This window comes from Pocillopora damicornis, chromosome 14 (genome assembly GCF_964200805.1).
Source record: "Pocillopora damicornis chromosome 14, jaPocDami1.2, whole genome shotgun sequence".
In the NCBI taxonomy this organism is placed as follows: Eukaryota; Metazoa; Cnidaria; class Anthozoa; order Scleractinia; family Pocilloporidae; genus Pocillopora; species Pocillopora damicornis.
The window spans coordinates 16,162,028-16,187,760 of NC_142683.1; the positions used below are offsets into that span (position 1 = coordinate 16,162,028).

Here is a 25,733-nt window from a genome sequence, read left to right on the forward strand (position 1 = left end):
TGTGTTCCTGTGCCCGTCCTCATAGGATAAACCCTAACCCTAACCCTAGGCTTTTTCTCGTGTTCCCCCTTCGTCCTTATACCCTTCTCCTTAATGCGTTTCGTCATGCACTAGTAATCGCATTTTCATAGGCGCTACCATGCTTTCCGCCAAAGCAGGTATTTATTTTATGAAACTCTTTCAAACTCATGATTTCCATTATTTTTTCACACGTTTCTTTCTGGGAATTTACTGTTTCTTGCTTAATGAAGCAACAGACTGTCACGCACTAACGTAGCCACTATCGTTTTCAAATGTTCACTAAAATACAACAAGCGGCGTGTTGATTTGTCGTTGCACTCAGGCGGCGAATATTTCACAGCGTTCAAAGACTAATATTTCGCCGTTTAGAACAGACTGATGGAAATGTAGAATTTCTCCATTAGCAAAGAAATTTTTATTAGAATGCAACCATTCAAATTTCCGTACGTGGGAATCGCTTTAGGAAAACAAACGTCACGACTCGTAGAAATAACAGCGTGACCTAGTCTCCTTGGTAGCCCTTCTTAGACTTGTCACGCAACGCTCCTCCTTACTTTAAATTCCTTTCCCGTTGCGTCACGATTCTATATGTTAAGGGAACATATAAGAATTAACTAACAATTTCGCTGGAGACACGAAAACACAGAATATTATGTCATGTGCATTTCTAACCCGATAGATAGGGAATAAACTATTTACAATTCGTCGGAGCAATTTTCTCTGTCGTTCGTATAGAGAGGAAGTTATAGAATTCTTAATAGAGCATTTCGATCGAGTGTCTTGAAACAAATGCCAAAGTTATTACATCGACCAATCAGAGGTAAGAAAATTATCTCAAAGAACCGATAGAAATTCAAAGTAAAACAAAGCAAAACTGCAAAAGTCGCGGAAACACGTGAGGGTACGAGTTGCGATTGGGTTTAGAGTTGCATCTGATTGGTTCCGAAGGGAGCGAGAGTTTCCTGGACCAATCATAGAGCGTGTTGAAACAAATCTCCGATTACTTTCGACACTCAATCGAAAATTGCACCAAATGGGATGAGAGGCCGTCACTCCCACCAATCTATACACTCTCTGTTTTACTGCTCTATCGTCCATGTTATCACTGCAAAGGTGCTTGGTTAGAGAGAATATTCTTATCATCAATGAAAAGTTTCTGCCAAAAGAAACTCGTCATTTTGAATCTGAAAGTGGTTGTACCAAAGTCACGCAGAAGATCATTTATCATTTCAAAATGCACCGAGCGTTGTGCTCCTGTAGACCGATGCACCTTATGAACTTGAACAGTAAGTTCCAAAATGGTGGCGAGCAAGTTCATTAGAGAGATGGCAAATAACACTAGCACGGAAAGCTTTGACAACACAAAGATAAAATTGGGATATTGACGCTTCAGAAAATTCAACTGCGTATAATTCAAGTAGCCAACAAATATAGTTCTTAGAATATAGTTAAAAGCCAAACCCATCAATATCATCCAGGAATTGATGGATTTGGCGGATATAGCGAGCTTGACGTATCTGGTCAAGGATACAAACAAAAGAATCATCAGAGTCCAATAAGAGGGAAGAAATTTCAGCTGATGTAGGATGACTTTGTATCCAAGAAAATCTGGAACTTTCTGCAATGCCAAGATGACGATGATTGTGAAAACGGAGAGTGTAGCAAGCCATGTTATCACCAGTTCTTCGGAATATGGAAACGCCGCGCCTTTCTCACAAAAATAGACAGTGGAATTGTCTTTGAAACAATTTACACTGCGAATCATGTACACACAAGAGCCACCAACATTCCATAGCAACAGCAGGGCAAAGCCTACAGCCGACAGTTTGATGGATCTTTTCTTTTGCCTGTCGTCTTGTGGAAGAGGCAGGTAATAGCTTGAGCGGTGCAAGAGTGATGCATGCTCGTCTATGTCCACACGGGTGGCCATCATAAAATCTTCCATAAATGTTTGTTCAGTAACTTCGTTCTTGAAACGCAGTACAGTGATCTCTCCTTAAAAACTGTTTCCCCTTTGATCAATACTAAGGGATAAAAAAGAATCAAAGCAGAACTTTTTAAGTGTACGTTGTAAGTTTCGCTTCATAGTAAATGAAAATGTTGTTTTGATAGGCGCGTATTATTTTCAGCACACGATTATTAAGAAGCACTAAACAACGATGATTCAATACTGTGTAGTTTAGGAATATTTTATAGCACTAAGCCCTGAAGACTACAACACCATCGTACTGAATGAAAAAGCTATGAACTAAGAGGAGTCTGAACCTTTAGAAAGCAAAGGTGCTGAAATTTTATTGTGTAAGAGTTCTCTGTGTTAAACTGAGAAGAAAAAAAAAAACATCAGTTAATGCGAATTCCTACCTGGTCCGGTAAATAGGGCAGTCATAGCTGGGCCAGTTATTTTAGTAAAAAAAAAAAACTTCTGTTAATGTCCCAAACAAACTTATCATTTTAAGGACGAAGAAAGACGAGTAGCAAAACAACACAAGAAGCACAACATGAGTTCTAAGCGGAAGCTAGAAATGGTTTTCAATTTTTTAAATGCCGTTTCAGCGTAAACATCACAGAACTGATCACTAAAATCATACAATAATTACTTTCTAAATATTAAGTCATTATTTTAGAGAGCAAAGCCAAGGTTGTTTCGTCTTTATTAGGAACATTCAGCTGTCATTGCACTTACAAGTGTGTTTCAGAAAATTCAAAAGGCTTCATTAAAATCAAAAATGAAAATTTTATTCTCACCTTGATATTACTCCAATGTTGTTTGTTTAAGCAAAAAACCTTCAGGTCTCTGCAGTTTTGGTGAAACTTTTGTAAGGGTCTGCTTAGGATGATGCTTATGACCACAAGTACTACGTTAGCAAGGACCGAAAAATCAGAATGATGACCAGTAGTCGTCCGTTGTACCTTTGCGGCTGACACTAGTTATGGCCAAGATTTTTGTCACAGAACGCGTTCCTGTTTCATGAATCTAATTTCAGTTGCTGACGCGCAGATATTGAGAAATGAGGAAGTTAAGGGACTAAAATAGCGTCCACGTTAATCATCTGACAGCAGACTTGTAGTTCAGTGAGTTGAGCTTAAAGAAAATCAATTTTGATTTCAATGCGTTTATTTACCTTTCAGCAAATTGACGATAGTGAAACATTACATGCATAACATATGAATAACATTACCTGTACTACGTAAGGATTATCTAACAGTTACCTTGTGTTTGCCTTAATTAAATAACTTGTAAAGTCTTTTCGAGTTCTAGAGCTATCATTAGCTCTTCGGATTAGATTAAACTGTTTTGTGAAGAATCCTTTGACAGTGGTATATATCCATCGATAAAGAAAATCTAAAAAGGAGAGGCGAACATTAATTAATTTGACGTGAGCCACAAGAAAAGTTTAATGAAGACATACATCAGTTTCCGACTCCACAACTTCTAGAATGAATAAATTCGCCTGAATTCGTACGTTGAGGGATGTCGGAATAATTATAGAAATATAATTCTTCCGCACCAATATAATGATTCACATGTTTTCACCGGATGCCCCATGAGGACAGATCGAGCCAGCTTTAGTCTACGTTTTACATTTGCACGAAATTGTAATGAATAAATTATGAAAATACCGCATAAATATTAGAAAATTAGTGGTTTGAAGAATGAAGGAAAGTTCACGAAATAAATTCTTCCAATTATACAAGTATGGCGTATAACTGCACATTGTCTTTACTTATAGAACTTTAATTATGCTTGAAAATTAGCGGTTTCCCATCGATATCGCTGATAGTTAGTCTTACCACATCTGCAAATTAATAAGAGTAATAACATTTCAAAATACCTCATCATTAAATACCATTTACCAACACTGTAAAGAAAGGTTAGATGCCTAGAGGCCCAATCGCCGATGGAGACTGTTCGGCGACAGTTTTAGGCTTGAGACATGTTAGGGGAATAACTCAGACGCGTAATTGGTACTACAAAGACACGATTACTATACTCAGAAGTAAAATTTTTAGATGAAGTGTTAACTCGTCGCTAGTATGTTCTTGTCGGGCAAAATGCTAAACAATTTTCCGATTTTCACTCACGGACGAAACACTTAATTTAGTATTAAGGCTTTTAGTGGAGACAGAGTAGATCTGCTCTTTCTCTACAAAATGGCAACTTTTTTTACAATCAGCAATTCGGAATTTTTTCCCTTTTCAGTAAGTGTGAACAACAAGTCAAGATGTTGGTCGATATAGAGACATATGTTTTGCACAGATGATGTCAGAGTTTTTACCCATCACCCATCATCACAGCGTATGACAACTTCTTTAAAGGAAAGCAGCTGTATTCATAAATCTATTAAGGTTGTGTCTACACATCTCCATTAAGGTTTAAAAGTCAAACTGTAAATGCCATGGGTTGTTTTGTGTCCCTTAATAACAGAATCGAAGTATTAGTCTCAGTTGCTGCGGCAACATCGACTTCGAGAATCAGAGACATTCCGCTATCACATTAGCAAAAATGCATTTTAAGAGAATTTTGGGAGCTCATTGAGCCCATTAAGAGCTTCATAGGGAAGAAAGTGTTTAATTAAACGGTGAGTGTTTTAAAGACTCGCTATCTCTGGTTTGTTGTGTTTCATTTCCTAAAGAAAGAAATGAATGTAGAGTCTCAAGTTGACAATAGCTTTATTATGAAAATATCATACCATTATTAGGATTGGAATCGTTTAAAATGGAGAAAAAGAGGAAACAGTATGCTGATCCTAACTGGGTTTCATGCTACACGTGAAAGTTGCTCACTTACACATGTCCGATCCAGTGGTACAATTCCTTGGTTTAGTTGCATAACGATCGAAACCTCAATTTCGATGGATGATTCATTTGAACTGTCAGTAAACACTACAAATTTAATGTCCAGTCGGTGATGACCATGGTATCGATAAAACACAGCGTTAGAGTTAGACATCTCATTGAGTAAGCATTGAAAAACCTATTGTTATATAAATTGTTCAACTGAACTAGAGCAGTAAATGCAACTATGTTCACCAGCCGAAATGCGTGCATCTTTCAAACTCAATTTCTTTGTTTTTCATAACGTTCACCAAAAAAAGATCTCTATTTGCTGACATTATTTTTACTGTCTGAATTACCTCTGAGCCGATCAGGTTCAAAATAATTTTCACATCTGTGAGAAGGAGGGTTAGTCATCATATAAATAGAAATGAGTTTTCCAAATGCAAAACATTCAAATATAACGCGTAAACTTTTGCAACTGCGACCGATGTTTATAAATTGTTAACGAGTATTGTTGCCTAAAGAATTTGCGGACTTATCATAACGTGTTTAATGTCCTTTAAAAGGTGCCACCTGTTGTTTCTCTATATCCTATTGCATAAAAATTTAAGTTACGTCTTAACTAGAGCAGTACTTGAACAAGTCGCTAAAAACCAAACTCCGGTTTTAAAGAGGAACCTAAAAATTGAAAACAATCAACAATTTAATAGACAGTGAAAACGTGTTCTCGGGCCTTTTCGTGCGCAAACGCAAAAGCACCAGCGCTGCTGCGTGTTTTGCCTGTTTTCTTGCCAATCGGGTTATTATCTTACGGTAAACTGACTTTAAAATGCAAACGAATGCGCACTACTTTTGTGACAGCATAGTTCTATTGAAGATGAGGATGGAGATTCACAACAGTGTAGCTGTGTCTTGTTGTGGGTATTACTCAGTAACTCGATTTCTTTGTATAACTGGAAAAATGGAAGTAAAATTTATTATCTAAAGTAAACGTGAATCGAATTTCAATTATTCAGAATTAACAACGATGATCATGAATGATTTTGTTTCAGACTCTTTAAGTCCAACCCGAGAGTTCAAGACATATTTCCCGCCTTTACGAGTTTGAAACTTGAAGCCGTAATCAACTTTCGATCTCTGTATCTTCACGTCAGACGAGTCATGACTGTGCTGGAAAATGCTATGTTTTCTTTAAACGACGCAGAGGTTTTCATCGAGTATTTAATGAATTTGGGAGAAAGATATAAAGCATGGCCCGTGAGGCTGGAGCATTTCGACGTATGTATTCTATTATGCCGATCAAGGCTACTTAGGGGTACGTATTGTTGTATAGCGTTGTATTGTGATGTAAATTACAGTAGCAGGAAGTGTAGTGCAAACAAGGGGTACATATTTAACAATTGGTTCTCAAGAAGCTAGAGTTGCTCTCGGCTACGCCTCTTACGCATCTTTCGTGCTCTCCAAACTTGCCACGTGCTTCACATCTCGATGAACGCACAGCTGACGTATGAACCAATTGTTTTATAACATTTTCAACCCGATGGGAAATTTTTTTCTCGTGGGATTTGTTTGCTGACGTCCTGAGCGTGCACAATAGGAATATGAAGCACGCTCGCGCAATTGAATTTGATAAGACAAATTTATTAGCTATGTTATAATATTGCTTATGATCCATCAAATAATTTTGCTCGCGCGCGATTGGTCTAAACGCAGTAAGTGACTAAATATCCCCCGGCTAAAACTAGGTGTATCCAAGTATATCACCTAACCGATATTCCCCAATTTGCAGACCTTGCGTCCACCACGCTAAGTCTTCATCTCAAAAGTAATGCAATTCAGGGTAATTAGGTATTATTAACTGAATCGATAACGTAAATTGCCACCGTAAAGAGTTTAAAAGCTCACGTTTCGAGCGTTTGCCCTTTGCAATCGCTCTGACGAAGGGCTAACGCTCGAAACGTCAGTTTTTAAACTCTTTGCAGTGGCCAATTTACGTTATCAACTCAGTTGATAATACTAAATTACCATGTTATACTCTCCCACCGACGCAGCACCACAGTTTTTTTAGAAACTAAACCTTTTCTTAATTCAATTCAGTAAGCTGTTCATTAATATTTTTCACGTGCGTTACAAAATATTTGAAGGATAAAAAACACAATAGCGTCTATTTTGCGCGAAAATATGTACGGATACTTGTCTTTGGATATTATCTGTTCCTCGAAGCCCACAGTTTCCGCATCATGCAACAGAAAATTCGAGAAAATGACCGCGGACAAATATCCGCACTTATTTTGGCGCCAAATTGGAGCAATTGTCTATACAGCGCTGTATGGTGATTTAAAATTCAGTAGAGGGAAGCATAGTGCTATCTTGGGGTACATGTTGTTGTGAAGCGTTGTCTAGTTACTGCATTTTACGGATTTACAGTGCTACTCGGGGGTATAATGTTGTATTGTGCTGTATGATGATAAAACTTGCAGCACAGGGATGTATAGGGACGGGGAAGAGGGGCATATAGGAGTGCGTATTCGAGTAGACAAGGAGTTTAATAATCGACGGAACGTGTTTGCTCATAATGAATCTCTCAAGTTGTTATCGACTATCTCTTTAAGCACTATTGTAACTTATCCTTTCTTAATTATTGTTTTGTCAAAACTCTTCCTCAGGGTCTTCTCTGCGTCTACATCCGAGATGGCGGCTACCGACTCGGTAGAGTCCGGCTGTGGATTGGCCTGCCGCCATCTTGGATTCGCATTGTAGGTGGACCCTGGGCGAGAGTTTGACCCATTCCCAATCAGATGATAGAAGAGGCCTTAATTTAGACATTGAGGGACTTGTTTCCAACAAAATGCACCGATTATGTCGCCGAGACTTGGAGGGAGCTCTTCCGCTTTATAACTGCTATTATGATGAGAGGACTGAGGAGAGCACCCTGTGGACTAGGAATCAATCGAAAGGAAAACTGAGATTTCACTAAAGATGACTTTAAGAGGACACCATCCCAAAGTGGACATAATACGCATGATCACAACTACTATGGGGGAGTAACGAGGTATATGAGATGTAAGAAGCCTGACGTTGCGCGAAGATTGAGACGAGTGAAAACTGAAACAGACAAGGAGATATTCGCGTTCTATGAGGCGCGCAGAAGAACAAAGTTGAGGGCGATAAAAGAGGTGCGCGTAAAGATGGGAATAAAGGAAAATTGCGACGAAAAAAAAATGGAAGGAACCAGAGGAAGGAGAAAAATAAAGGGATGCACAAATGTGAAAAGGTGTAAAAACTTGTGTGAGGAAAAAGATAAAAAAAGGCGCAGATATGTAACAGTATGAACACGTCCGTCGGCGTTCAAAACCGTGTGGCAATACGGAGAACAACAGACAGTGAAAGACATACAATCGAAGAGATGACGCGCTTTTGCTAAGTGGGCGGGGGCTTCAAACATGGAATGTTAGTACACTGTTAGCTGCACACATTAATAACTTGGCGCGCGGGTCAAAACAAGCATTGAAGTCCCCATAGGGTCTGCTTTCTCTACATCTTAGGTGCATCCTAAGAATATGGAGACAGACAATGTAAATCAACGCAGTTTTTTTATTTTATACACTGTATATATCTCTTACACAAAGAAGTAAAAAAAGCACAGTAATACTGCATTAAAACGTTCAAGGCATTAAGTCAAATACGCGCTAAACGGAGACGCTAAAATGAACCCATTTACTCCCAAGACTGATCATAATTTAAATTCTCCTCACGGTTTTAATACACCGACAAACATATGGAGTCAATAACAATTCGAGAAAATCCAAACTGGAGGATAATCTTTTACTAGAAACATAATGTTACATCGAATTCTCGGAACAAGCGGCAGCAATGAGAAACACATTCTTATCAGTTGGGAGAATTTTTCTTCAGAACTTGGGAGTTCATGAGTTAATTAATAAAAACTAAGGTACATTAACAATTATCTTCAACTTAAAATAGCATCAAAACACTTCACACGAAATACACTGCCATTATAAAAACCATGTTTAGTTGAAACTGTCCCAGCATGTCTTTAAAATCCTAGTTACATATTCAACCACGCATATCACCAGACATCCTCAAATCATGCTGAGGTAAATTTAAAGCGATGAAAAATTTCAAGAGATGATTTTCAACAATTAAAAGTTTTATCCTGAAGCCCTGAACGTTTTCAACTACGCACTAGGTTTACATTAATTCATGAGCCTTTTCACCAAAATAATTCCCATTGAGGACTACATGGCTTACGTTAACTGCTTCTCTCATTTATGAGCGTAAATATTGTCGTACTAGAAACAACAAATTCCATGTCACATACAATAAAAGTCACACCTACGGAAACTTAAACTATAGTGAACTCTGCGTCTCTCTTTCCAAGCTTAGATTACATGAACAATTTTCAGCCTCTCCGTCGTCGTTCTTTAAAACGAACGGAGAAGTGTTTGGTAAAACGAACAAAAATTGGCCAAACTCGTTTGATTGAAAACAGGGTTGTAGCCAGCTTTTTGACTAAATGTAAGCCTCTGCCCTCACAAATTTCAAGTTTTGTTTCAACATTTGAAAGAGTCATATTATCTTTTAGTAAAAGTCAAGCGGGCAGAAAACAATTGTAGGCCGGGCCTACAGGACTAGAGGCTGGCTACACCCCTAAAAGAAGGTCTAATGTCTCTAACTTATGGTTAGTAAATTTAATAACATCATCTCTGATCTTTACTTTTTCAAATTAAGCTTAGAATGGCAATCTTGGCACTGACAGAACTAGATTGGATTGATTGAGTTGAAAATGGTAATCAATTTTTTTGTAAAGATGAAGGTAAATTGTAACAAAGTAATTTATGATGTAGAAAACGGTCTAAGATCAATTCACATATTCAATTCACATACATATTCAACCAAAGTTTTGGAAATAAAAATTGGCCAACTTTTGCAAATGATGAATTGTTTCTTTGCTTATCAAAAGCTTAGAGCATAAAGGTAATTAAAATCCGGTGAAAAAGCCCCTGGTTGGGTAAACGAAAATAACCTTTAAATTATTTTTCATACAACTGATTGTAATACAGGAACAGAGCTGAGTGACATGTTGGTGGAAATGGAAACCTCGTTCATAACAGAGGCCTTGTTGCATTTCGTTCTCTTAGCAAGCATTTACATTTGTTAAGGTAACAAAAAAAGACAATTCCACTGATCAAAATGTAATGAAATAGACTGGTTTATTTCTTCATCACAGTAAAGTTGCACATCTCAAGTTCCATTTAACAAAAAAAAATAAAAAGTAAAGAAAAAATAGCCAAAATTTGTTTAAAATAGACAAACATTTAAACCTTCTAAGTTCCTACTTCATTCTTTTGAGATGAAAAAAAAGATTTTCTTATTTATTTGATTTTATATTCAAATTTTCTCTTTCCTTTGCCATCAGGTCAAACGTGAGGTCATCTCCAATCAGCATAAAGGGCGCCCAGTATTTGATGTCGTGGAACTCATCTGATTCTCTGAGGCTTTTCATGGCCAGGTTCAGTGACTTGCTTGTAGGTTTACCTTCTGCAAGGTGTTGATAAAAGCATTTCATGAACTGGAGAGTAGCCTCATCATCAATCGCCCACAGGGACACCACAACAGACCGAGCACCAGCTCCCATAAAAGCGCGCGCAATGCCAACCACACCTTCAGCCTTGATCTCGCCCCGACCACTGTGGCAGCAACTGAGCACAACAAGTTTGGCGCGAAGTTGAGCATTCAACACATCTCGAATCGTTAAAATATAATCCTCCTTCTCCGTAGGCACAGTAGATATTCGGTCTAGGTCAGGTGTAAGAGCAATTTCGCCAGTTTCCGGACATCCGTGTGCCGCAAAGTGAACTAAGGAAACGGAACTGAGTCTTTTCAACACCTCACGTTTGGTGGCTTGTCTGCCAGTGATTGGCGTGATATTCAGAATTTTTCCGATCATTTCTACTTCTTCTTTAGCACACGGAAGCTGCTCGAGGACTTTCTCTCCCTCGCTGTTAGTAACCTCGGATACCCACGGATCTCCTACAAGTAACGCACCACTGCTTTTGTGATAATCATCTGGGCAATCGGCAATGAGTCTAAGACTTGCTAACGATGGAGCGACTCGGATTGTGAACGATTCACACAGGTATTTAGAATTACCATCCTTCAATGCAGCATAAGGAGCGATCCACAGGGGTCCATCAGGAATAATGAGTAGCTCATCCCCTTCAATCAAGTCAGCCACCGGCTTCATAACGATATCATACAAAGTGCTCAAGCATCCGTCTTGTTGGATGTGAGGTTGAGGGTTGGCTTCTTTGGTTTTCTCATCCACTTTTAAACGGCCCTCCCTCAAAGCATCTAAAGATCGATTCTCGCATCTCACATTAGAACGAACACCAAGTTGTGTATAGACACCGAGCATGAACGACTCAAAGGACTGGCTAGATCCACTATTCTCTGAAACAAAACCTTTCAGTTTACTTTGTCTTAACTGAACTTGTTTTCCTTCGGACACAACCCAAAGATTGACGTCAGCTTTGTCCACTGCCTGAAAGACGGTGTTTGATGGAACGCTTTTTAAAAATTTTGAAAAACGTTTCATCCAAATCGATGTAGACTTAGCAGTGACTGCTAAATCTTCATCACCTGCCTTGTGCTGACTTGCTTCACCACAAAAACTGGATTCCATAAGGTCGGAGAGAGCTTGAGCTCGTCCTTTCTCAGCAACAAATAAGGCTTCATCTATATTACCTTGTTCTACGAGAACTCTCCACAAACTCGTATACACCGTTTGATACTGATTTCGAAAGTTAACTTTCCACTCGTCATTAGATTTTAGAAGTACTCTCAAGGAATTGAATAAGTTTATGCTAGCTTGGTAATGTTCAACGGCTTTTGGCAGTCCACCTTGCAACTCAAAAACGCATCCTAATGAACAGTAGGCAATTGCCTCGATGGATTTGTCTCCTACTTCTTTAGCTATTTTAAGATTTAGGTTGTGGTACTCTATGGCTTTTTTTTAAAAAACCCAGACGGCCATAAGCATTGCCAAGATTGCCATGAGCACTACCCTCCCCATGCTTGTCTCCTACTTCTTTAGCTATTTTAAGATCTAGGTTGTGGTACTCTATGGCTTTTTTGAAATCACCCAGACGGCCATAAGCAATGCCAAGATTGCCATAAGCACAACCCTCCCCATGCTTGTTTCCTACTTCTTTAGCTATTTTAAGATGTAGGTTGTGGTACTCTATGGCTTTTTTGAAATCACCCAGACGGCGATAAGCATTGCCAAGATTGCCATAAGCACGACCCTCCCCATGCTTGTCTCCTACTTCTTTAGCTATTTTAAGATCTAGGTTGTGGTACTCTATGGCTTTTTTGAAATCACCCAGACTGTAATAAGCAATGCCAAGATTGCCATAAGCACGACCCTCCCCATGCTTGTCTCCTACTTCTTTAGCTATTTTAAGATGTAGGTTGTGGTAATCTATGGCTTTTTTGAAATCACCCAGACTAAAATAAGCATTGCCAAGGTTGCCATAAGCACCACCCTTCCCATGCTTGTCTCCTACTTCTTTAGCTATTTTAAGATCTAGGTTGTGGTACTCTATGGCTTTTTTGAAATCACCCAGACGGCGATAAGCATTGCCAAGATTGCCATAAGCATGACCCTCCCCACGCTTGTCTCCTACTTCTTTAGCTATTTTAAGATCTAGGTTGTGGTACTCTATGGCTTTTTTGAAATCACCCAGACTTTTATAAGCATTGCCAAGATTGCCATAAGCACGACCCTCCCCATGCTTGTCTCCTACTTCTTTAGCTATTTTAAGATGTAGGTTGTGGTACTCTATGGCTTTTTTGAAATCACCCAGACTGTCATAGGCATTGCCAACATTGCCATAAGCACCACCCTTCCCATGCTTGTCTCCTACTTCTTTAGCTATTTTAAGATGTAGGTTGTGGTACTCTATGGCTTTTTTGAAATCACCCAGACTAAAATAAGCATTGCCAAGATCGCCATAAGCGTTACCCTCCCCTTGCTTGTCTCCTACTTCTTTAGCTATTTTATGACGTAGGTTGTAGTACTCTATGGCTTTTTTGAAATCACCCAAACTGGCATAAGCATTGCCAAGATTGCCATAAGCACCACCCTCCCCATGCTTGTCTCCTACTTCTTTAGCTATTTTAAGATGTAGGTTGTGGTACTCTTTGGCTTTTTTGAAATCACCCAGACGGTGATAAGCATTGCCAAGATTGCTATAAGCGTTACCCTCCCCATGCTTGTCTCCTACTTCTTTAGCTATTTTAAGATGTAGGTTGTGGTACTCTATGGCTTTTTTGAAATCACCCAGACGGTGATAAGCATTGCGAAGATTGCCATAAGCGTTACCCTCCCCATGCTTGTCTCCTACTTCTTTAGCTTTTTTAAGATATAGGTTGAGGTACTCTATGGCCTCTTCTCCCCGATTATAGAGACCTATGACTTTCTTGACATCACCTGAACTTGCACTACTGTGGTCATGACTAATAGGATCTTTTTCCTCCATGGACTTATCTCCCACTCCACTGACAGACTGAATTCTTAATGACAACAATATCCTATTGCTTTTGTCAATCTTTTTTATGTTAAGGGTTAAAAATTTGGAAAAAACAAAAAAATATTATTTTTCTGATCATATTGATTTATGATGGTCCATTTTAACATTTGCGTGCTTGGTTCCCAAGCCTTTGAACAGGAGTGTGGCTAAGGGTGACCTTGTTATAATAAAAACATTGCTGCTATTTAAAGCAAACTACTTTGTTATTATCGTTTCTAGATACTGGTCTCAGTGGGGCGTCAGTGGTCCAGTGATTAGTGCGCTGGACTCTGGGTCGAAGGGCCCGGGTTCAAGTCCTACCAGGGGCATGTCGCTGTATCCTTAAGCAAGATGCTTTACCCACTTTGCTTCGTCTCTCGGATAAGACGTAAAGCCGGAGGTCCCGTCTCACAACCCTTCTATGTTACAAATAAATTGTGGGACGTAAAAGAACGCACGCACTGTTCGCAAAGAGTAGGGCACGTAGTGCCCGGTGTTGTGGTCTATCTCGATTTGTGCCGTCGTAGGTCTGGGTGGGTGAGGTGTGATCACAATGGACTGAAGCGGCTGCCAGAGGCGCCTTTAATATGCTGACGTCCGATCTCACCTCTCTGGTTCCTCCGCAATTCAGCCCTTGGCTGCAAGTGAGGAAATTGGCACCATTCATCTATCTATCTATCTATCTATCTATCACAACAAGGTCATCTTCAGCTTTACTCCAAATCAAAGGCTTGGCAACTAAGTACACAACTATAAAATGGCCCTTTAGGAGGGCTTGCATGAAAGATAGATGTTTTATCAACATTCAGTCTTAAAGTCAGTTATGAAGTAAATTTACATTTAAAAAAATCTTTTTTCAGTGTGCAGCCTAAAAATTTAACGCGAAATATCTAAATTTAATCCCTAGTTTCCAAAAACTGGGCAGCACTTGCTCAATCTTTAAATTAATATAGCTTTAACATCAGACGAATGTTTTACAGCAGTGGAAGAAATGAGTCTACAACACCACTACGTGTCTTTAAAATTTTTATTTGTCCACAGGAAAGCAGGACGAAAGTTTCCGAGTCTCTAAGTAGTGGAAAAAGGTCGAAGGCAAGAAAATCTGCATAAGATATCTAAACATTACCGAGCTTTTTGTTCTGGCTTGTTTTAGAGAGATCATCTACCCACGTATCATGTATAAACTGGATGAATATTAGTCTTTTAACCCTTTAACTCCCATGAGTGACCAAGAGAGAATTTCTCCTTACAATAGCAATACAATAGCAATCAGATGAGTGTTGAGAGTAAAAAAAAATATCAATTTGGGGATAATTAGTTGATCCAATCCTGAATTCTTTGAACTAACATTACAAAAATCGTACGGTTAACAGTAAGGATAATTACAAACTTGGTCTGTGAATTATAGGGTTATCTAAACTAATGTATCAGTTATTGGCATGGATAGTATAACTAAGTCAAATTGGCTAAAAGGAGTAATATCTTTAATAAGTCATGAGGTAATAAATTTTCCTACGTTTCTTAATAACACACACTTAAAGTATGTGAGCTGACAAGTTCCCATCATAATTAATACCCTTCTTTGTATTTTCTCCCTTAAAACATCAAATTATGGAAACTATTTCCATTACACCCACGGTTAAAAATGAAAGATTTCTTCAAAGGATACAGCTAGCCCCTTATCACACCAAGTGATTGCTTCTTCAAATCTCTTCAATTCAACACAAGCAGTGGCTCCTGTAGGCAACAACACAAAGAAGCATACTATTACTGTAGCTCAATTCTGAGAAAAGAACCTGAAACCATTGAAATCATTACAGACCAGAAGAAAAAAAGACAAAACAAAACAAAACAAAAAAACTAAACGGAAAAGAATAAACAGGCCCTATTAGGTTTCAGTAAGATTTATTTAGCTTTAAAGACAACTAAAACTTCCAAGAACAATTAAATTGGGATCAACAACTCCCACAAAAACACTTGGAGTTAGTTAAGTCCTGATGCTTCTTTTTAAAACAGCCAGATAGTGACTTAAGAGCGTGTCCACGAGAACACCAGCAGTCGTGCTACGTGCCATCCCACCGATTTCAGTGAAACTTTGCCAATTTAAAGGGTCTACCCCAAAACTAAAAAAAACAGACTGGTTTCTGTTTTAGTTTTTCCGGAGGGAGATAGACCACTCCCCCTCCCCGGTTTTTCTTCGTTTTCACCAAGGAAATCGCTTCAAATAGGTAAAATGTATGAAGCTCTCACTGCGATGGTATTTAACCGACTACTCTGAGGGTTTGCACACATATTTTTACATCCTCAGTTAATAGGCGCGGCGAGTATCAGTCAGTTTGATCTACGGCTTGTCAATCAACAGAGGCAAATATAGACTTTTCGATTCATCCAAATATTTTACAACTTTGAGGTCAAATATCTCCCGTTGCCAGAAAGCTACAACACTAATCCTAATTCCCCTTTATAACCCATCATTTCATCTCTGAAAATCATCAAAAAAATCTTTGGGCACTACCGTATTTTTGTCACCTGTCACCTGTCACCTGTCACGCAATTCTTGCTCTCGGCGGTCACTTGACAAAATAAACCTACATTTTTTAGCTCTTTATACAAGATGATTGATCAAGAAAGGTAAAAAATGGGAAAACTTTCGAGATTTTTTGTAGGAATGGAAAATCTCACGTTTAGAGAGATGCATGTTGACGAAAAATCAATGGGAAAATCGTTGCGTTTCTTTCTTCAGTCGTTTATTACTTTCAAGATTTGCTAAAATCAGGACATAGGGCTCTTGTACAGAACAAAACATTCATTAGCCTATACTTTGATCGTCTATTATCATTATCGCACAGTTTACAATAAGGAAACTGTAACAGGAGAGGAGATTTTAAAGTCACATGTCGCCTGCTTGTTGACGTACAAGTTCCCGAGTGTAACAACTTCGGCTTTTCCATACCGCGAATGACGGGAAACTCTGCCCCCCTTATTTGATAGAAATAACAATCGCCCCATAAATTCATTAATTACGCCATGTTTCCAGAAAATAAGACTGGAAAATGTTTTTTCCACTTTCCACCATCAAGAAATTCCACGTATAGAAATAGTATTTTTAGGGTTACTGCGTGACTTTTCATGAGAAGTAAAAATTGTTCATCTTTTTTTTTCAAGAAGATACTTTTTTTTGACTGCAAATATCATTTGCATTTTCAATTATTTTCGCTGATTGTCATGGCCTTTCCTGCGTGCACGTGCGAGCTAGTTCATATACAGGACTCTTTCGAGTTTCTCTGGGTGGTGTCGGGCTTAGGTGTGTAGGTCTGGCTCAAAAGATATCTGCACGCTGCAACACGGGTTCCTATGTTTTCTCCTTTTTCTTCATTTGGATTTTCACTCTCTTGCTTGCATTATCACACATTTATGTTTTTTTATCCCCTCAGTGCGTTCCCTCAGATTTGGAAGTAGGCCATGAAAAGTCAATATTGACCAGAACTGAAATCCTTTTCTATCACTATTTGTTTCGGAGAACCCCCGTCATTTGTGACTTTATTTCACAAGAAAATGTGTTTTTATTTACTATTTATTTCCATTAGCACATGAAACTAGGTCCTGATAAGTTTTTTTGTCTCGTGACTCCCAAAAACTGTATTTGCGACAACATCAATAGAGAAATCAAAGGCAATTACGCCTGAGAAATTCGCTTGTAGCCTTCTACCCGCAGAAGGCAACTCCATATAATGAAACGTTCTAATGTTGAGGAGTGAAATATTTACAGTAAATCTGTGACCCTCAAACGGATCACGTACTCGTACTTGTAACGTCCGGAAAATGTCACGCATGTACAACACCGTAGGCGCACCTGGCCAATTCTATCCACTGGCTTCAATAGCAAAGCAAAGAGACGACTTATTTACTATTTGTATATGAACAAGCTTATTTACCCTACTTGAAAAAATTCTTGATGAAGTCTACTATTGTCAGACGAAACGCGTGGGAGATAAATACAAGTTTTTACTTTCTTAGTTCGTGCAGTGATGCTCACTAGTTTGTTCCGTCAAAAATGCTTTTAATGTGAAGTCACGTCGACCTCGACAGAAAAACTAAGCTCACCCTGTCATACTCAATGGTTTGATACCGTAAGTACCAATTTAGGTACATCATTGGGCTTTGATCACAATGATGAGAAAAATGTGCGTTTCCTCACGCTCGCCACGTTTATTCTTTGGAAAATTATTTTACTAGAGGGCGATGTCGCTTAGCTTGGCGCGTCTTGACTCTGGCCGACGAAAATTATCGAGGTGAACTCCATGAAATTCTAGTCAAATGTTTTAAAAACTTTGTCTACCCTTGATTTGCACGCAAAAAAAAAAGTCAAATCCCGAACGGTATTTCAAAACACTTTATTCATCAGTCAATTTATGAACTGTTTCATAGCAGCCCGAGGAAAAAAGAAAAATTGAAACAACCGGCGTATCGGTCAAATGAATTCCAATTTTTTCAACAAGGAGTTGGTAAGTTCATTTTTCCTTGTAAATTTAAGTGGGGGTCATTTTTTTGTGACAGCCGATCAAAGATAGACATCTCTGAAACGTCTCTGAAACTCTTTTTAAAAAGAGTTTACACTTCCGGTAATATTTTCCTCCTTCTCGTAACAGCGCAACAGACATTGTTAATCCTATGTAGTGTACGTGTATCAGTTGTATTACGTCTTCATAGTGATGTCATATAAGAAATCGAGTGTCTAAAAAGTCCTCAATTTAATCTAACACTCGAATTGATAAAGTCAAGATGGTGCAGTTGTCTTGTTCATTTCCAACTAACTGTACAACCAAATGTTATTTTTCTCGCGCTGGCCAGGGACGGAAACAGTTCACACCTCTAAATTCGTGGGTATACAGCTTAAAAAAAACATTCGAGAGACGTAGATGTATCCCAAACATGCGTTTCGTCCGAGATGGAGCTTATTCTAGCGCGTATTGGCTTATTTGGAGATTACGAAGGCCGCGATTTCACGATGTACCTCAAATATCGTGCACAACTTGGTGTGAGATTTAGACCTTCGGGTTCGTAAATGCCAGTATCCTCCTCATAAAAATCGGACATAAAGTGAGAGAGAGATGAATCTGCAGATGGCAGAAGAAATCAAAGCTGGTGGCGAGTCTTCCTGGTGGCGGCAAGGTGACTGTAAACCTAAATAGAACGCGTACTGTAGCTGCTATCTTAGAGTCGGCAATGAATAAGGAAGAAGGGCAAGAAGAGCGCTTATCTGAACATCAGTTTTCCTAACTGCTGATTTGTGACTGAGATGAACTTTATATCATATGATTGCTAGGGATACACAGTTACTGTAGAGGCGCTCACATAGATAGAGGTGGGCGATCCTCCATCTGACTTAAGAACTGCGACAAGTTTATAGCGCAGACCAACTGGCACAGTTTGAAGCACCTCAGGGTCTCGCTAGGCTCGTCACATTAGAAACCTTCAGCAAACTAATCGTAGAAGCGGGTGGTTATCAGCAACGTGCACAGATTTCTGAACGCGGGTCATGATCATCACGAGAACTATACCCAATCCGTCACAGACAAAACAAGAAAGCGAGATATTCTTGCTAAAAGAAGGATGTATCAAGACGTTTCAGTCATTGGCTGCCATCCAAATGTACCCTGACAAAGACAAACACAGTGAGGCCGACAAAAAAATTCCGCCTAGGATATGATCAAGAGGAAATGGACTAAGTCCGGCTTTCCATTCTATAGGGGATGGCTACGTTCAAGGTCGGACCTCAGGTAAAAATTCTGATGAACAATCGCCAACTAGCCAAGAGGACTTTGGATGGGCTCTTTGGAAAACACAAAAAACAGCCACCTTTTCTCAGAAAGCAGAGAATTATCTCCTAGACGTGCGCTGGTCAAAGGAGGAAACTAATAAGGCAACCGCCTCTAATATGATTTCCCAAATATCGAGTTTAAGAGACGACACCAGCCAGAAATGTTGTCTAAGACTGACCGGTGATACAGCAGCAAATCGCTCGATACTTCAGCCGGTTATCTGCCGTAGCAAAAATTGGTTTATTGATGAGGTCCCCCTATGAAAATATGAATGAGGACGGAGAGGCCGATGCCAATGATCTAGCTTCAGAATTCGAAACTGACCGAATAAGGCAGAAGATAAGGAGAAACCTTGCAAAATTTAGACGAAGACTGCAGGAGAGGGTAAAACTACTATTAAGCTAAAAAATAAAAAAAAAAGGCATTTGCATCTCACTTTTTCTCTCATATTTATTGTCTTTGCTCACGAAAACAACTGGCTATGTCTTGGGATTTCATCAAGAGAAATTTGCAGGAAGGCTACTCGTCAAATTACCGCTGGCTCAGATTCTTATTTAAAAATTTTATAAGTCACGCAATTAAACGCTGGCAACACTCGATCTAGAGAGATGTAGATTTATATGTAGTAATAGAATGCTTGAAAAAAATAAGCAGATATTTTACGATCGAAGCAGGCAAATAATCATAGAGATCTGCAGATTATTCTGAAATTGTTATCTAGCAGACAGCTTGAATAATTCCTACTAAGAGTCTTCGGGTCACACAACACATGTTAGCTTAGCGGAGTTCTGCATGGAAATGTTCGATGGCGGTAAGTGACAACGACAACACTATTTTAATTTTATTTTCGGGATAGAAGCACAGTTTTTAGTCCGATAGAACTATTGATATTTGCTCTCGAGCGAGAGCGCAGAATTTCTCGTCTGTAAAAGCCGAAGTTGTAGCACACTGGAACAATTGGTAATATCAACCAACACGCAGCATGTGACTTTAAAATCTCCTAAAATGAGCAATGATGATGATTAACAATCATATTATAGACTAATGAATGTTTTGTGCCGTACAAAAGCCATATCTGCTGATTTTAGCAAATCTTCAAAGTAATAAACGACTGAAGAAAGAAACGCTACGATTTTCCCATTGATGTTTCGTTTACATGCATCTCTCTAAACGTGAGATTTTCCATTCCTACAAAAAATCTCGAAAGTTTTTCACATTTTTCACCTTTCTTGATCGATCATCCTGTATAAAGAGCTAAAAAATATAGGTTTATTTTGTCAAGTGACCGCCTAGAGCAAGAATTGCGTGACAGGTGTAGTTGAGAGAAACTTGTCACAGTCGCAGATTTTAAAAGGTATCCAAGAAAAATATACGGTAGTGCCCAAAGATTTTTTTGATGATTTTCAGAGATGAAATGATGGGTTATAAAGGGGAATTAGGATTCGTGTTTCTGGCAACGGGAGATATTTGACCTCAAAGTTGTCAAATATTTGGATGAATCGAAAAGTCTAAAACCAAAGTCGTATATTTGCCTCTGTTGATTGACAAGCCGTTAATCAAACTGACTGATACTCGCAGCAGACATTAAGTAAGGATGTAAAAATATGTGTGCAAATCCTCAAAGTAATCGGTTAAATACCATCGCAGTGAGAGCTTCATACATTTTACCTATTTGAAGCGATTTCCTTGGTGAAAACCAAGAAAAACCGGGGGGTGGTCTATCTCCTCCCGGAAAAAAACCAAAACAGAAACCAGTTTGTCTTTTTGAGTTTTGGGGTAGACCCTTTAATTGGTTAAGTCTCATTGAAATCGGTGTGATGACATGTAGCACGACTGACTAGTGCTCTCGTGGACACGCTCTTAATATATCTGACACCTGTGACTCATTGAACTTAAGGAACTAAAATATTCATGCTGAAATTTTGCTTTACATTCCGCATTGAGTTCTTCATCCCGTTCAAAATAATATTCTTATCATGATTAATGGAAAGTAATGGCATAGCAGTCAAGAGCTGGATTCAAACGTACATCAGGGTGGTCTCGACCTCTAAATTAAAGTCAATTGAGACAAGATTGAACTCCATTTAACCTCATTTAACCTTAGAGTGTTGAGTTCTTTTTTTATTATTATTATTATAGTACAGCTAACATATCTAACCTCTCACAATTGCCTTACGGAAAGTTGGATTTAACTCAATGGCTGCTTCTGCATCCCTTAGTGAATCCTGGTGATTTCCTGTTATTTAAATATCTCTGATTAGCCATACATGTTGCAAACCAACTACCATTACTATAATTTTTGGAAAAACTTGTGATGCTCATTGATATCTGGGGTAAGAGGTTTCTTCTTTGTATATTTGAGAGGCCAAGATACGATGTAAATTTTTCCAGGCATGCATTCAAAATTATCACCTTTTCCAGAAAACTACTAAAAAAAATGCATATTAAAGCTCTCATCATCTTACCAAGTTTAGAATGTGCAATAGCCCTGTTGTTGTGCAGTTTGGCCTTCAGTTCTTTTTCGTTGCAGTTCATTTTAATTCCTTTGGTGTAAAAATGAATAGCATTGATGAAATCTCCTTTCTTGAAGGCCTCATTACCCTCATTCCTATAAACATCAGCTGTGGCTGCAAAGAAAGAATAAGAAATAATTTGTGTCAAAGTCTGTGGTTGTAGTTAATAATTACCTGTGGTTGTAGTTAATTAGTGCATAAGCAGAGCTGCCAAGATCTGGAGATTTAAAATCTGAAGATTTTTCCTTTAGTGCCAGCTGCCACTTTTGCACCTGCCTGACTTGACCCATCCCCTGAAAAGCTTGGAGGATGTGTGCAGTCCCCCCCCCCTGTTTTTCTTCTGAGCCATTTGTTAGTGAAAGTTCACTATCTACCTTAACTCTCTAAACCCTAAGAGTGACCAGCATCTCACTTCTCCTTACAGTAATACTGCTGAATCATTCACTAAGCTCATGAGAATAAAGGAAATGATCACCAACCTAAGAAGCATTGATCTTCAAATGAATTCTCTTTTTCAGTACCACAAGAAACATACAAAGAATAGTATGGAGAATATGGATACTGATGTTAGGGTGTCAAGGGTTAAACACCTCCATATTCAGTGATATAACACTTGCACTCTACTGGAAATTGGTTGCTTGGGGGGAGATGAAACTTTCAATTGATTGTTGCATAATATAATGGAAAGATGATAATGATGATGGTACTTATGATGCAAACTTACAAAATGGATGTTATATGATGATCAAATAAAGCATTTACTTATTATAACTTTGTGTAATTTGCTTTGAACTTTGAGAAAAGAAAATAACAAATATGTCATAGATCCTCTCAGTCAATGAACAACATATTGTAATCATAGAAGAGAGTCATAACTGGCCAAATATCCTTTAAAGTGGTAATGCAGTGTATTAATATCATTCTCCACATCTGCTTACATTATTGAAACTGGTGGAATAGAAAACGTTTTAATGTGACTGAAGCCAAAGTTGAACCTAGCTCACCTCGTAAAGTGTCCTCATCAAAATCTGGAGCATTTTCTTTGTCAGGTAAGTCTTCATTTTCACATGGAACTTTAATTGGACTTCTTTCTTTAGCCATAGCAACTGTAAGGAGATGCTTCTTTCAAAAAGTTGCTGTTTTAAGTCATCCTGGCCTGAAAAAAAAGATGGTTGCAAACTGTAGCTTAACATATTACCCTATTGTAAAATATCTTTTCCCTTCTGAGAATCGGAGGGATACATAGACACAAAACCATAAGCAATTAATATTAATAGCAAACTAAAAGTAGCAAGAGAACAAAAGATTTATATACTGAAGGAAACAAGCATTAATATTAAATGAACAGTAATTCACTTCTCATTACAATAAATTTCAAGATTTACTTAAGACATTCCCAATTAACTGAAATAAATTGGGCAAAAATCAACATCTGTGTGTTTCAAGTTCATATAATTTGTAACAGTAGCAATTTAAATCATTTAAACTAAGAGGTGGTAGGTAGTTAGGTCCCATCTGGATTTGAAAGGTGGTCCGTCCAGGGCGCGAGCTTTAATTCATCTTGGTTTCCTCACATGAAGCAACTGGGAGTATTATCACCAAACCCTGGATAGGATGCAAGTCCATTCCACTGTTATCCCCCCCTTTCACCCCCCCTAGCATTTTATCAGGTTTCCCTAACTAATTTTTGCTACCCATTTATACTCCTGGGTGGAGACAGACACTGTAGGAGTAGAGTGTTTTGTACAAGAACACAACACATTGACTGGAACCCAGACCTCTTGACCCTGAGTCCACCTCACTAATCATAAGACCACCATGTCTCCACAAGAGGAGACAGTTTATGCTGACTCCTTTCTCATAAGAAACAAATTTTACAACACCAAAGAAAAATTGTCTTATCTGATTTTTAAATAGGGATTACTGGTCAAAATTTGTAAAAGATATATTTCTTTAATTCAATTTCCTGCAGTTGAGCTGACATCCATATTTGTATAGGTGAGTGTTCATTCCACTGTTACACTTTAATCACTAAAAAAACAGTGGAATATATACATTTATGCATGCTGATGTATGTTGAAATGGATTTCAATTTGGTACAGCTAGGTGCTGACATTTGTGGTTTACTAGTATATCTATATATATAGTGTATGTATATTTAAAAAATTGTTTTTACATTCATTTTGTTTTTACATTGTTTTGTGCACATAATTGATTTGTCTTTGATGCTAACTTTAATTCTCCTAATAATCAAGATGGCTTGTTTTTTAAATATAAAATAATCCTTACTGGCTGTCTTCATGTACAAATAAATTCAATAAAAACTAGAGTTACGAGGAAATTGATTGTACTGGAATTTTAAATAGCCAGAGATACATGTACAGTGTAGATTATTTTTACAAAAGCCAGACTTAATTCTAACTAACCAGTTAAGCACCAGGGCTTTACTGGGGAATATTGGCCCAAGGTTGTGGCAGTATAGAAATGGCATAGTACCGATATTCCCCAGTACAGCTCAAGAAAGAAAGGTAATTGTCATGCACTAATGTCACTTGGACTAAACAAGTTTGCTTGAAATTTACATGTTTAGGACTGTCTGTATGGTGTGATGATGGTCTAGGTGGCAAAATCCTGACCAAGTAAGAACCAATCAGAACTTTTTATTTACCTCAAGCCTACCTTGCCATGTGATAACATAAATTATCACCAGACACATACTTGGATGCGTGCAGCCACATGCAAAACTTAACCAGTTTTTTTGTGATCATTGATTGATCATATATTGATTAGAAGATGACAAAAGGTAAAACTTTACTCAGATACCAATGAATCATTACCAGTTGATGAATCAGATTCCTAAAACTTAAATGTAGTTAATTGAAAGGACGCTTCCAATAAATCACTAGCTGGCATTTGAAGTAAAAGCAACCTGTCTCAATATTTAACAAGGAAATCAGTACAACAGTATAGTTTGGAAGGACCATCTAAGCAGTCTATCCAAAAGAAAAAATTACTTTCAAACTATTAAATTATAAACATAAGCACATGAAATAAGCTAGAAATTTTTAATCGCTTTTTGATTAAATGCATCTTAAAAACGGGAGCAATTTAAGTTAACACATAATCCAGACATGAAAGCTATGCTCCACATGCACATGACACGGAAACGAAACTGAAAGTGTTTCAATCATCAGGGCTTGCACTAAATCAAATCGGTAATTTGGAGATTCCTTTAAACTCTCCCAAATTGATTTTTTTTTTTAGGTAAATGCCGAGTATTGGCTGAGAATTTTGTTTTTAATTCGACAGTTGTAACATGTCCATGTAAGCACAGCTGAATTAGCTTACAAGTAACACTAAGCGTCAATAGAATTAATACGCGCCAGAATCAAATAAAAGTTGGCAATCCTCGTCAGTTAACTGTAGGAACGTCTTACATTGCCGGACATCAAAGAAATTAGGACAGATTGAGAACATTCGAAGGAGAAAATGTTACCCGAGAAATACCAAATAAAAGTACTTACCTTATATTCACAAATCTGATTCAACCATGCGTTCTTACTTCTGTCCCGGAAATGCAAGGCACGTTTGACTGATTTACGACCTTGATTCCTCAATCCATCATGGAAATGTTTGAAAGAAAGTCACTAAGACTGAGAAAGTACCAAGAAAGACTCGGAAGCTATATTGTAGAGCGAAGAATCTCAATGGCGGGTTGCGTAGATGAAGGGGAGTCCCCTGGCCCATAAGTCTGTGCAAGCTTGAGACCGGAAGTGCCTCCTCAACGTGTTTATTTACATAAAAATTCAGTATTTCTCGCACGCTTCTCGCATCTTTTAAGGTCCACTACAATATTTCATCTCACTTTCACAAGTTCTCATTAGCACTCTTAAGTCTTTGTAATATTTGAAACAAATTCCTCTAGGAATATATTCATAGAAATTTTGCTGCAGCGTGAACATAGACTGTTATTTATCTTATTCTCATTTTATGACTGCATACCC

The 25,733-nt window shown here is 38.3% G+C and overlaps 2 protein-coding genes and 1 pseudogene across 2 annotated transcripts; 1 reads left to right on the plus strand and 2 right to left on the minus strand.

Moving 5' to 3' along the window:
• Positions 1-1,085: 1,085 nt before the first annotated feature.
• On the minus strand, positions 1,086-3,083 carry LOC149034722 (uncharacterized). Its single transcript, XM_089194383.1, has 2 exons — positions 2,767-3,083; positions 1,086-2,045 (listed from the first exon to the last, which is right to left on the minus strand). Exon 2 carries the CDS (start codon positions 1,964-1,966, stop codon positions 1,124-1,126), a length of 843 nt encoding a protein of 280 aa, XP_089050509.1. The 5' UTR covers positions 1,967-2,045; positions 2,767-3,083; the 3' UTR covers positions 1,086-1,123.
• Positions 3,084-4,418: 1,335 nt separating this feature from the next.
• Positions 4,419-7,766, plus strand: LOC149034723 (neuroglobin-like; annotated as a pseudogene).
• A 2,251-nt stretch (positions 7,767-10,017) lies between these two features.
• Positions 10,018-25,484, minus strand: LOC149034724 (uncharacterized). Its single transcript, XM_089194466.1, has 8 exons — positions 25,254-25,484; positions 22,734-22,885; positions 21,682-21,843; positions 21,375-21,452; positions 15,064-15,131; positions 11,944-13,433; position 11,888; positions 10,018-11,821 (listed from the first exon to the last, which is right to left on the minus strand). The coding sequence occupies exons 2-8, from the start codon at positions 22,828-22,830 to the stop codon at positions 10,193-10,195; spliced, it is 3,525 nt and encodes a 1,174-aa protein (XP_089050592.1). The 5' UTR covers positions 22,831-22,885; positions 25,254-25,484; the 3' UTR covers positions 10,018-10,192.
• Positions 25,485-25,733: the final 249 nt, after the last annotated feature.

Bases quoted from the DNA above. Each gene is read 5' to 3' on its own strand.
- LOC149034722 (XM_089194383.1), bottom strand. From the start codon at position 1,966: ATGGAAGATTTTATGATGGCCACCCGTGTGGACATAGACGAGCATGCA.
- LOC149034724 (XM_089194466.1), bottom strand. From the start codon at position 22,830: ATGGCTAAAGAAAGAAGTCCAATTAAAGTTCCATGTGAAAATGAAGAC. The intron at 21,844-22,733 runs GTGAGCTAGGTT...CTTTCTTTGCAG, and splicing joins TGATGAGGACACTTTACGAG to CCACAGCTGATGTTTATAGG. The intron at 13,434-15,063 runs GTATCCTTTGAA...AACATAAAAAAG, and splicing joins GGTGTGATAAGGGGCTAGCT to ATTGACAAAAGCAATAGGAT.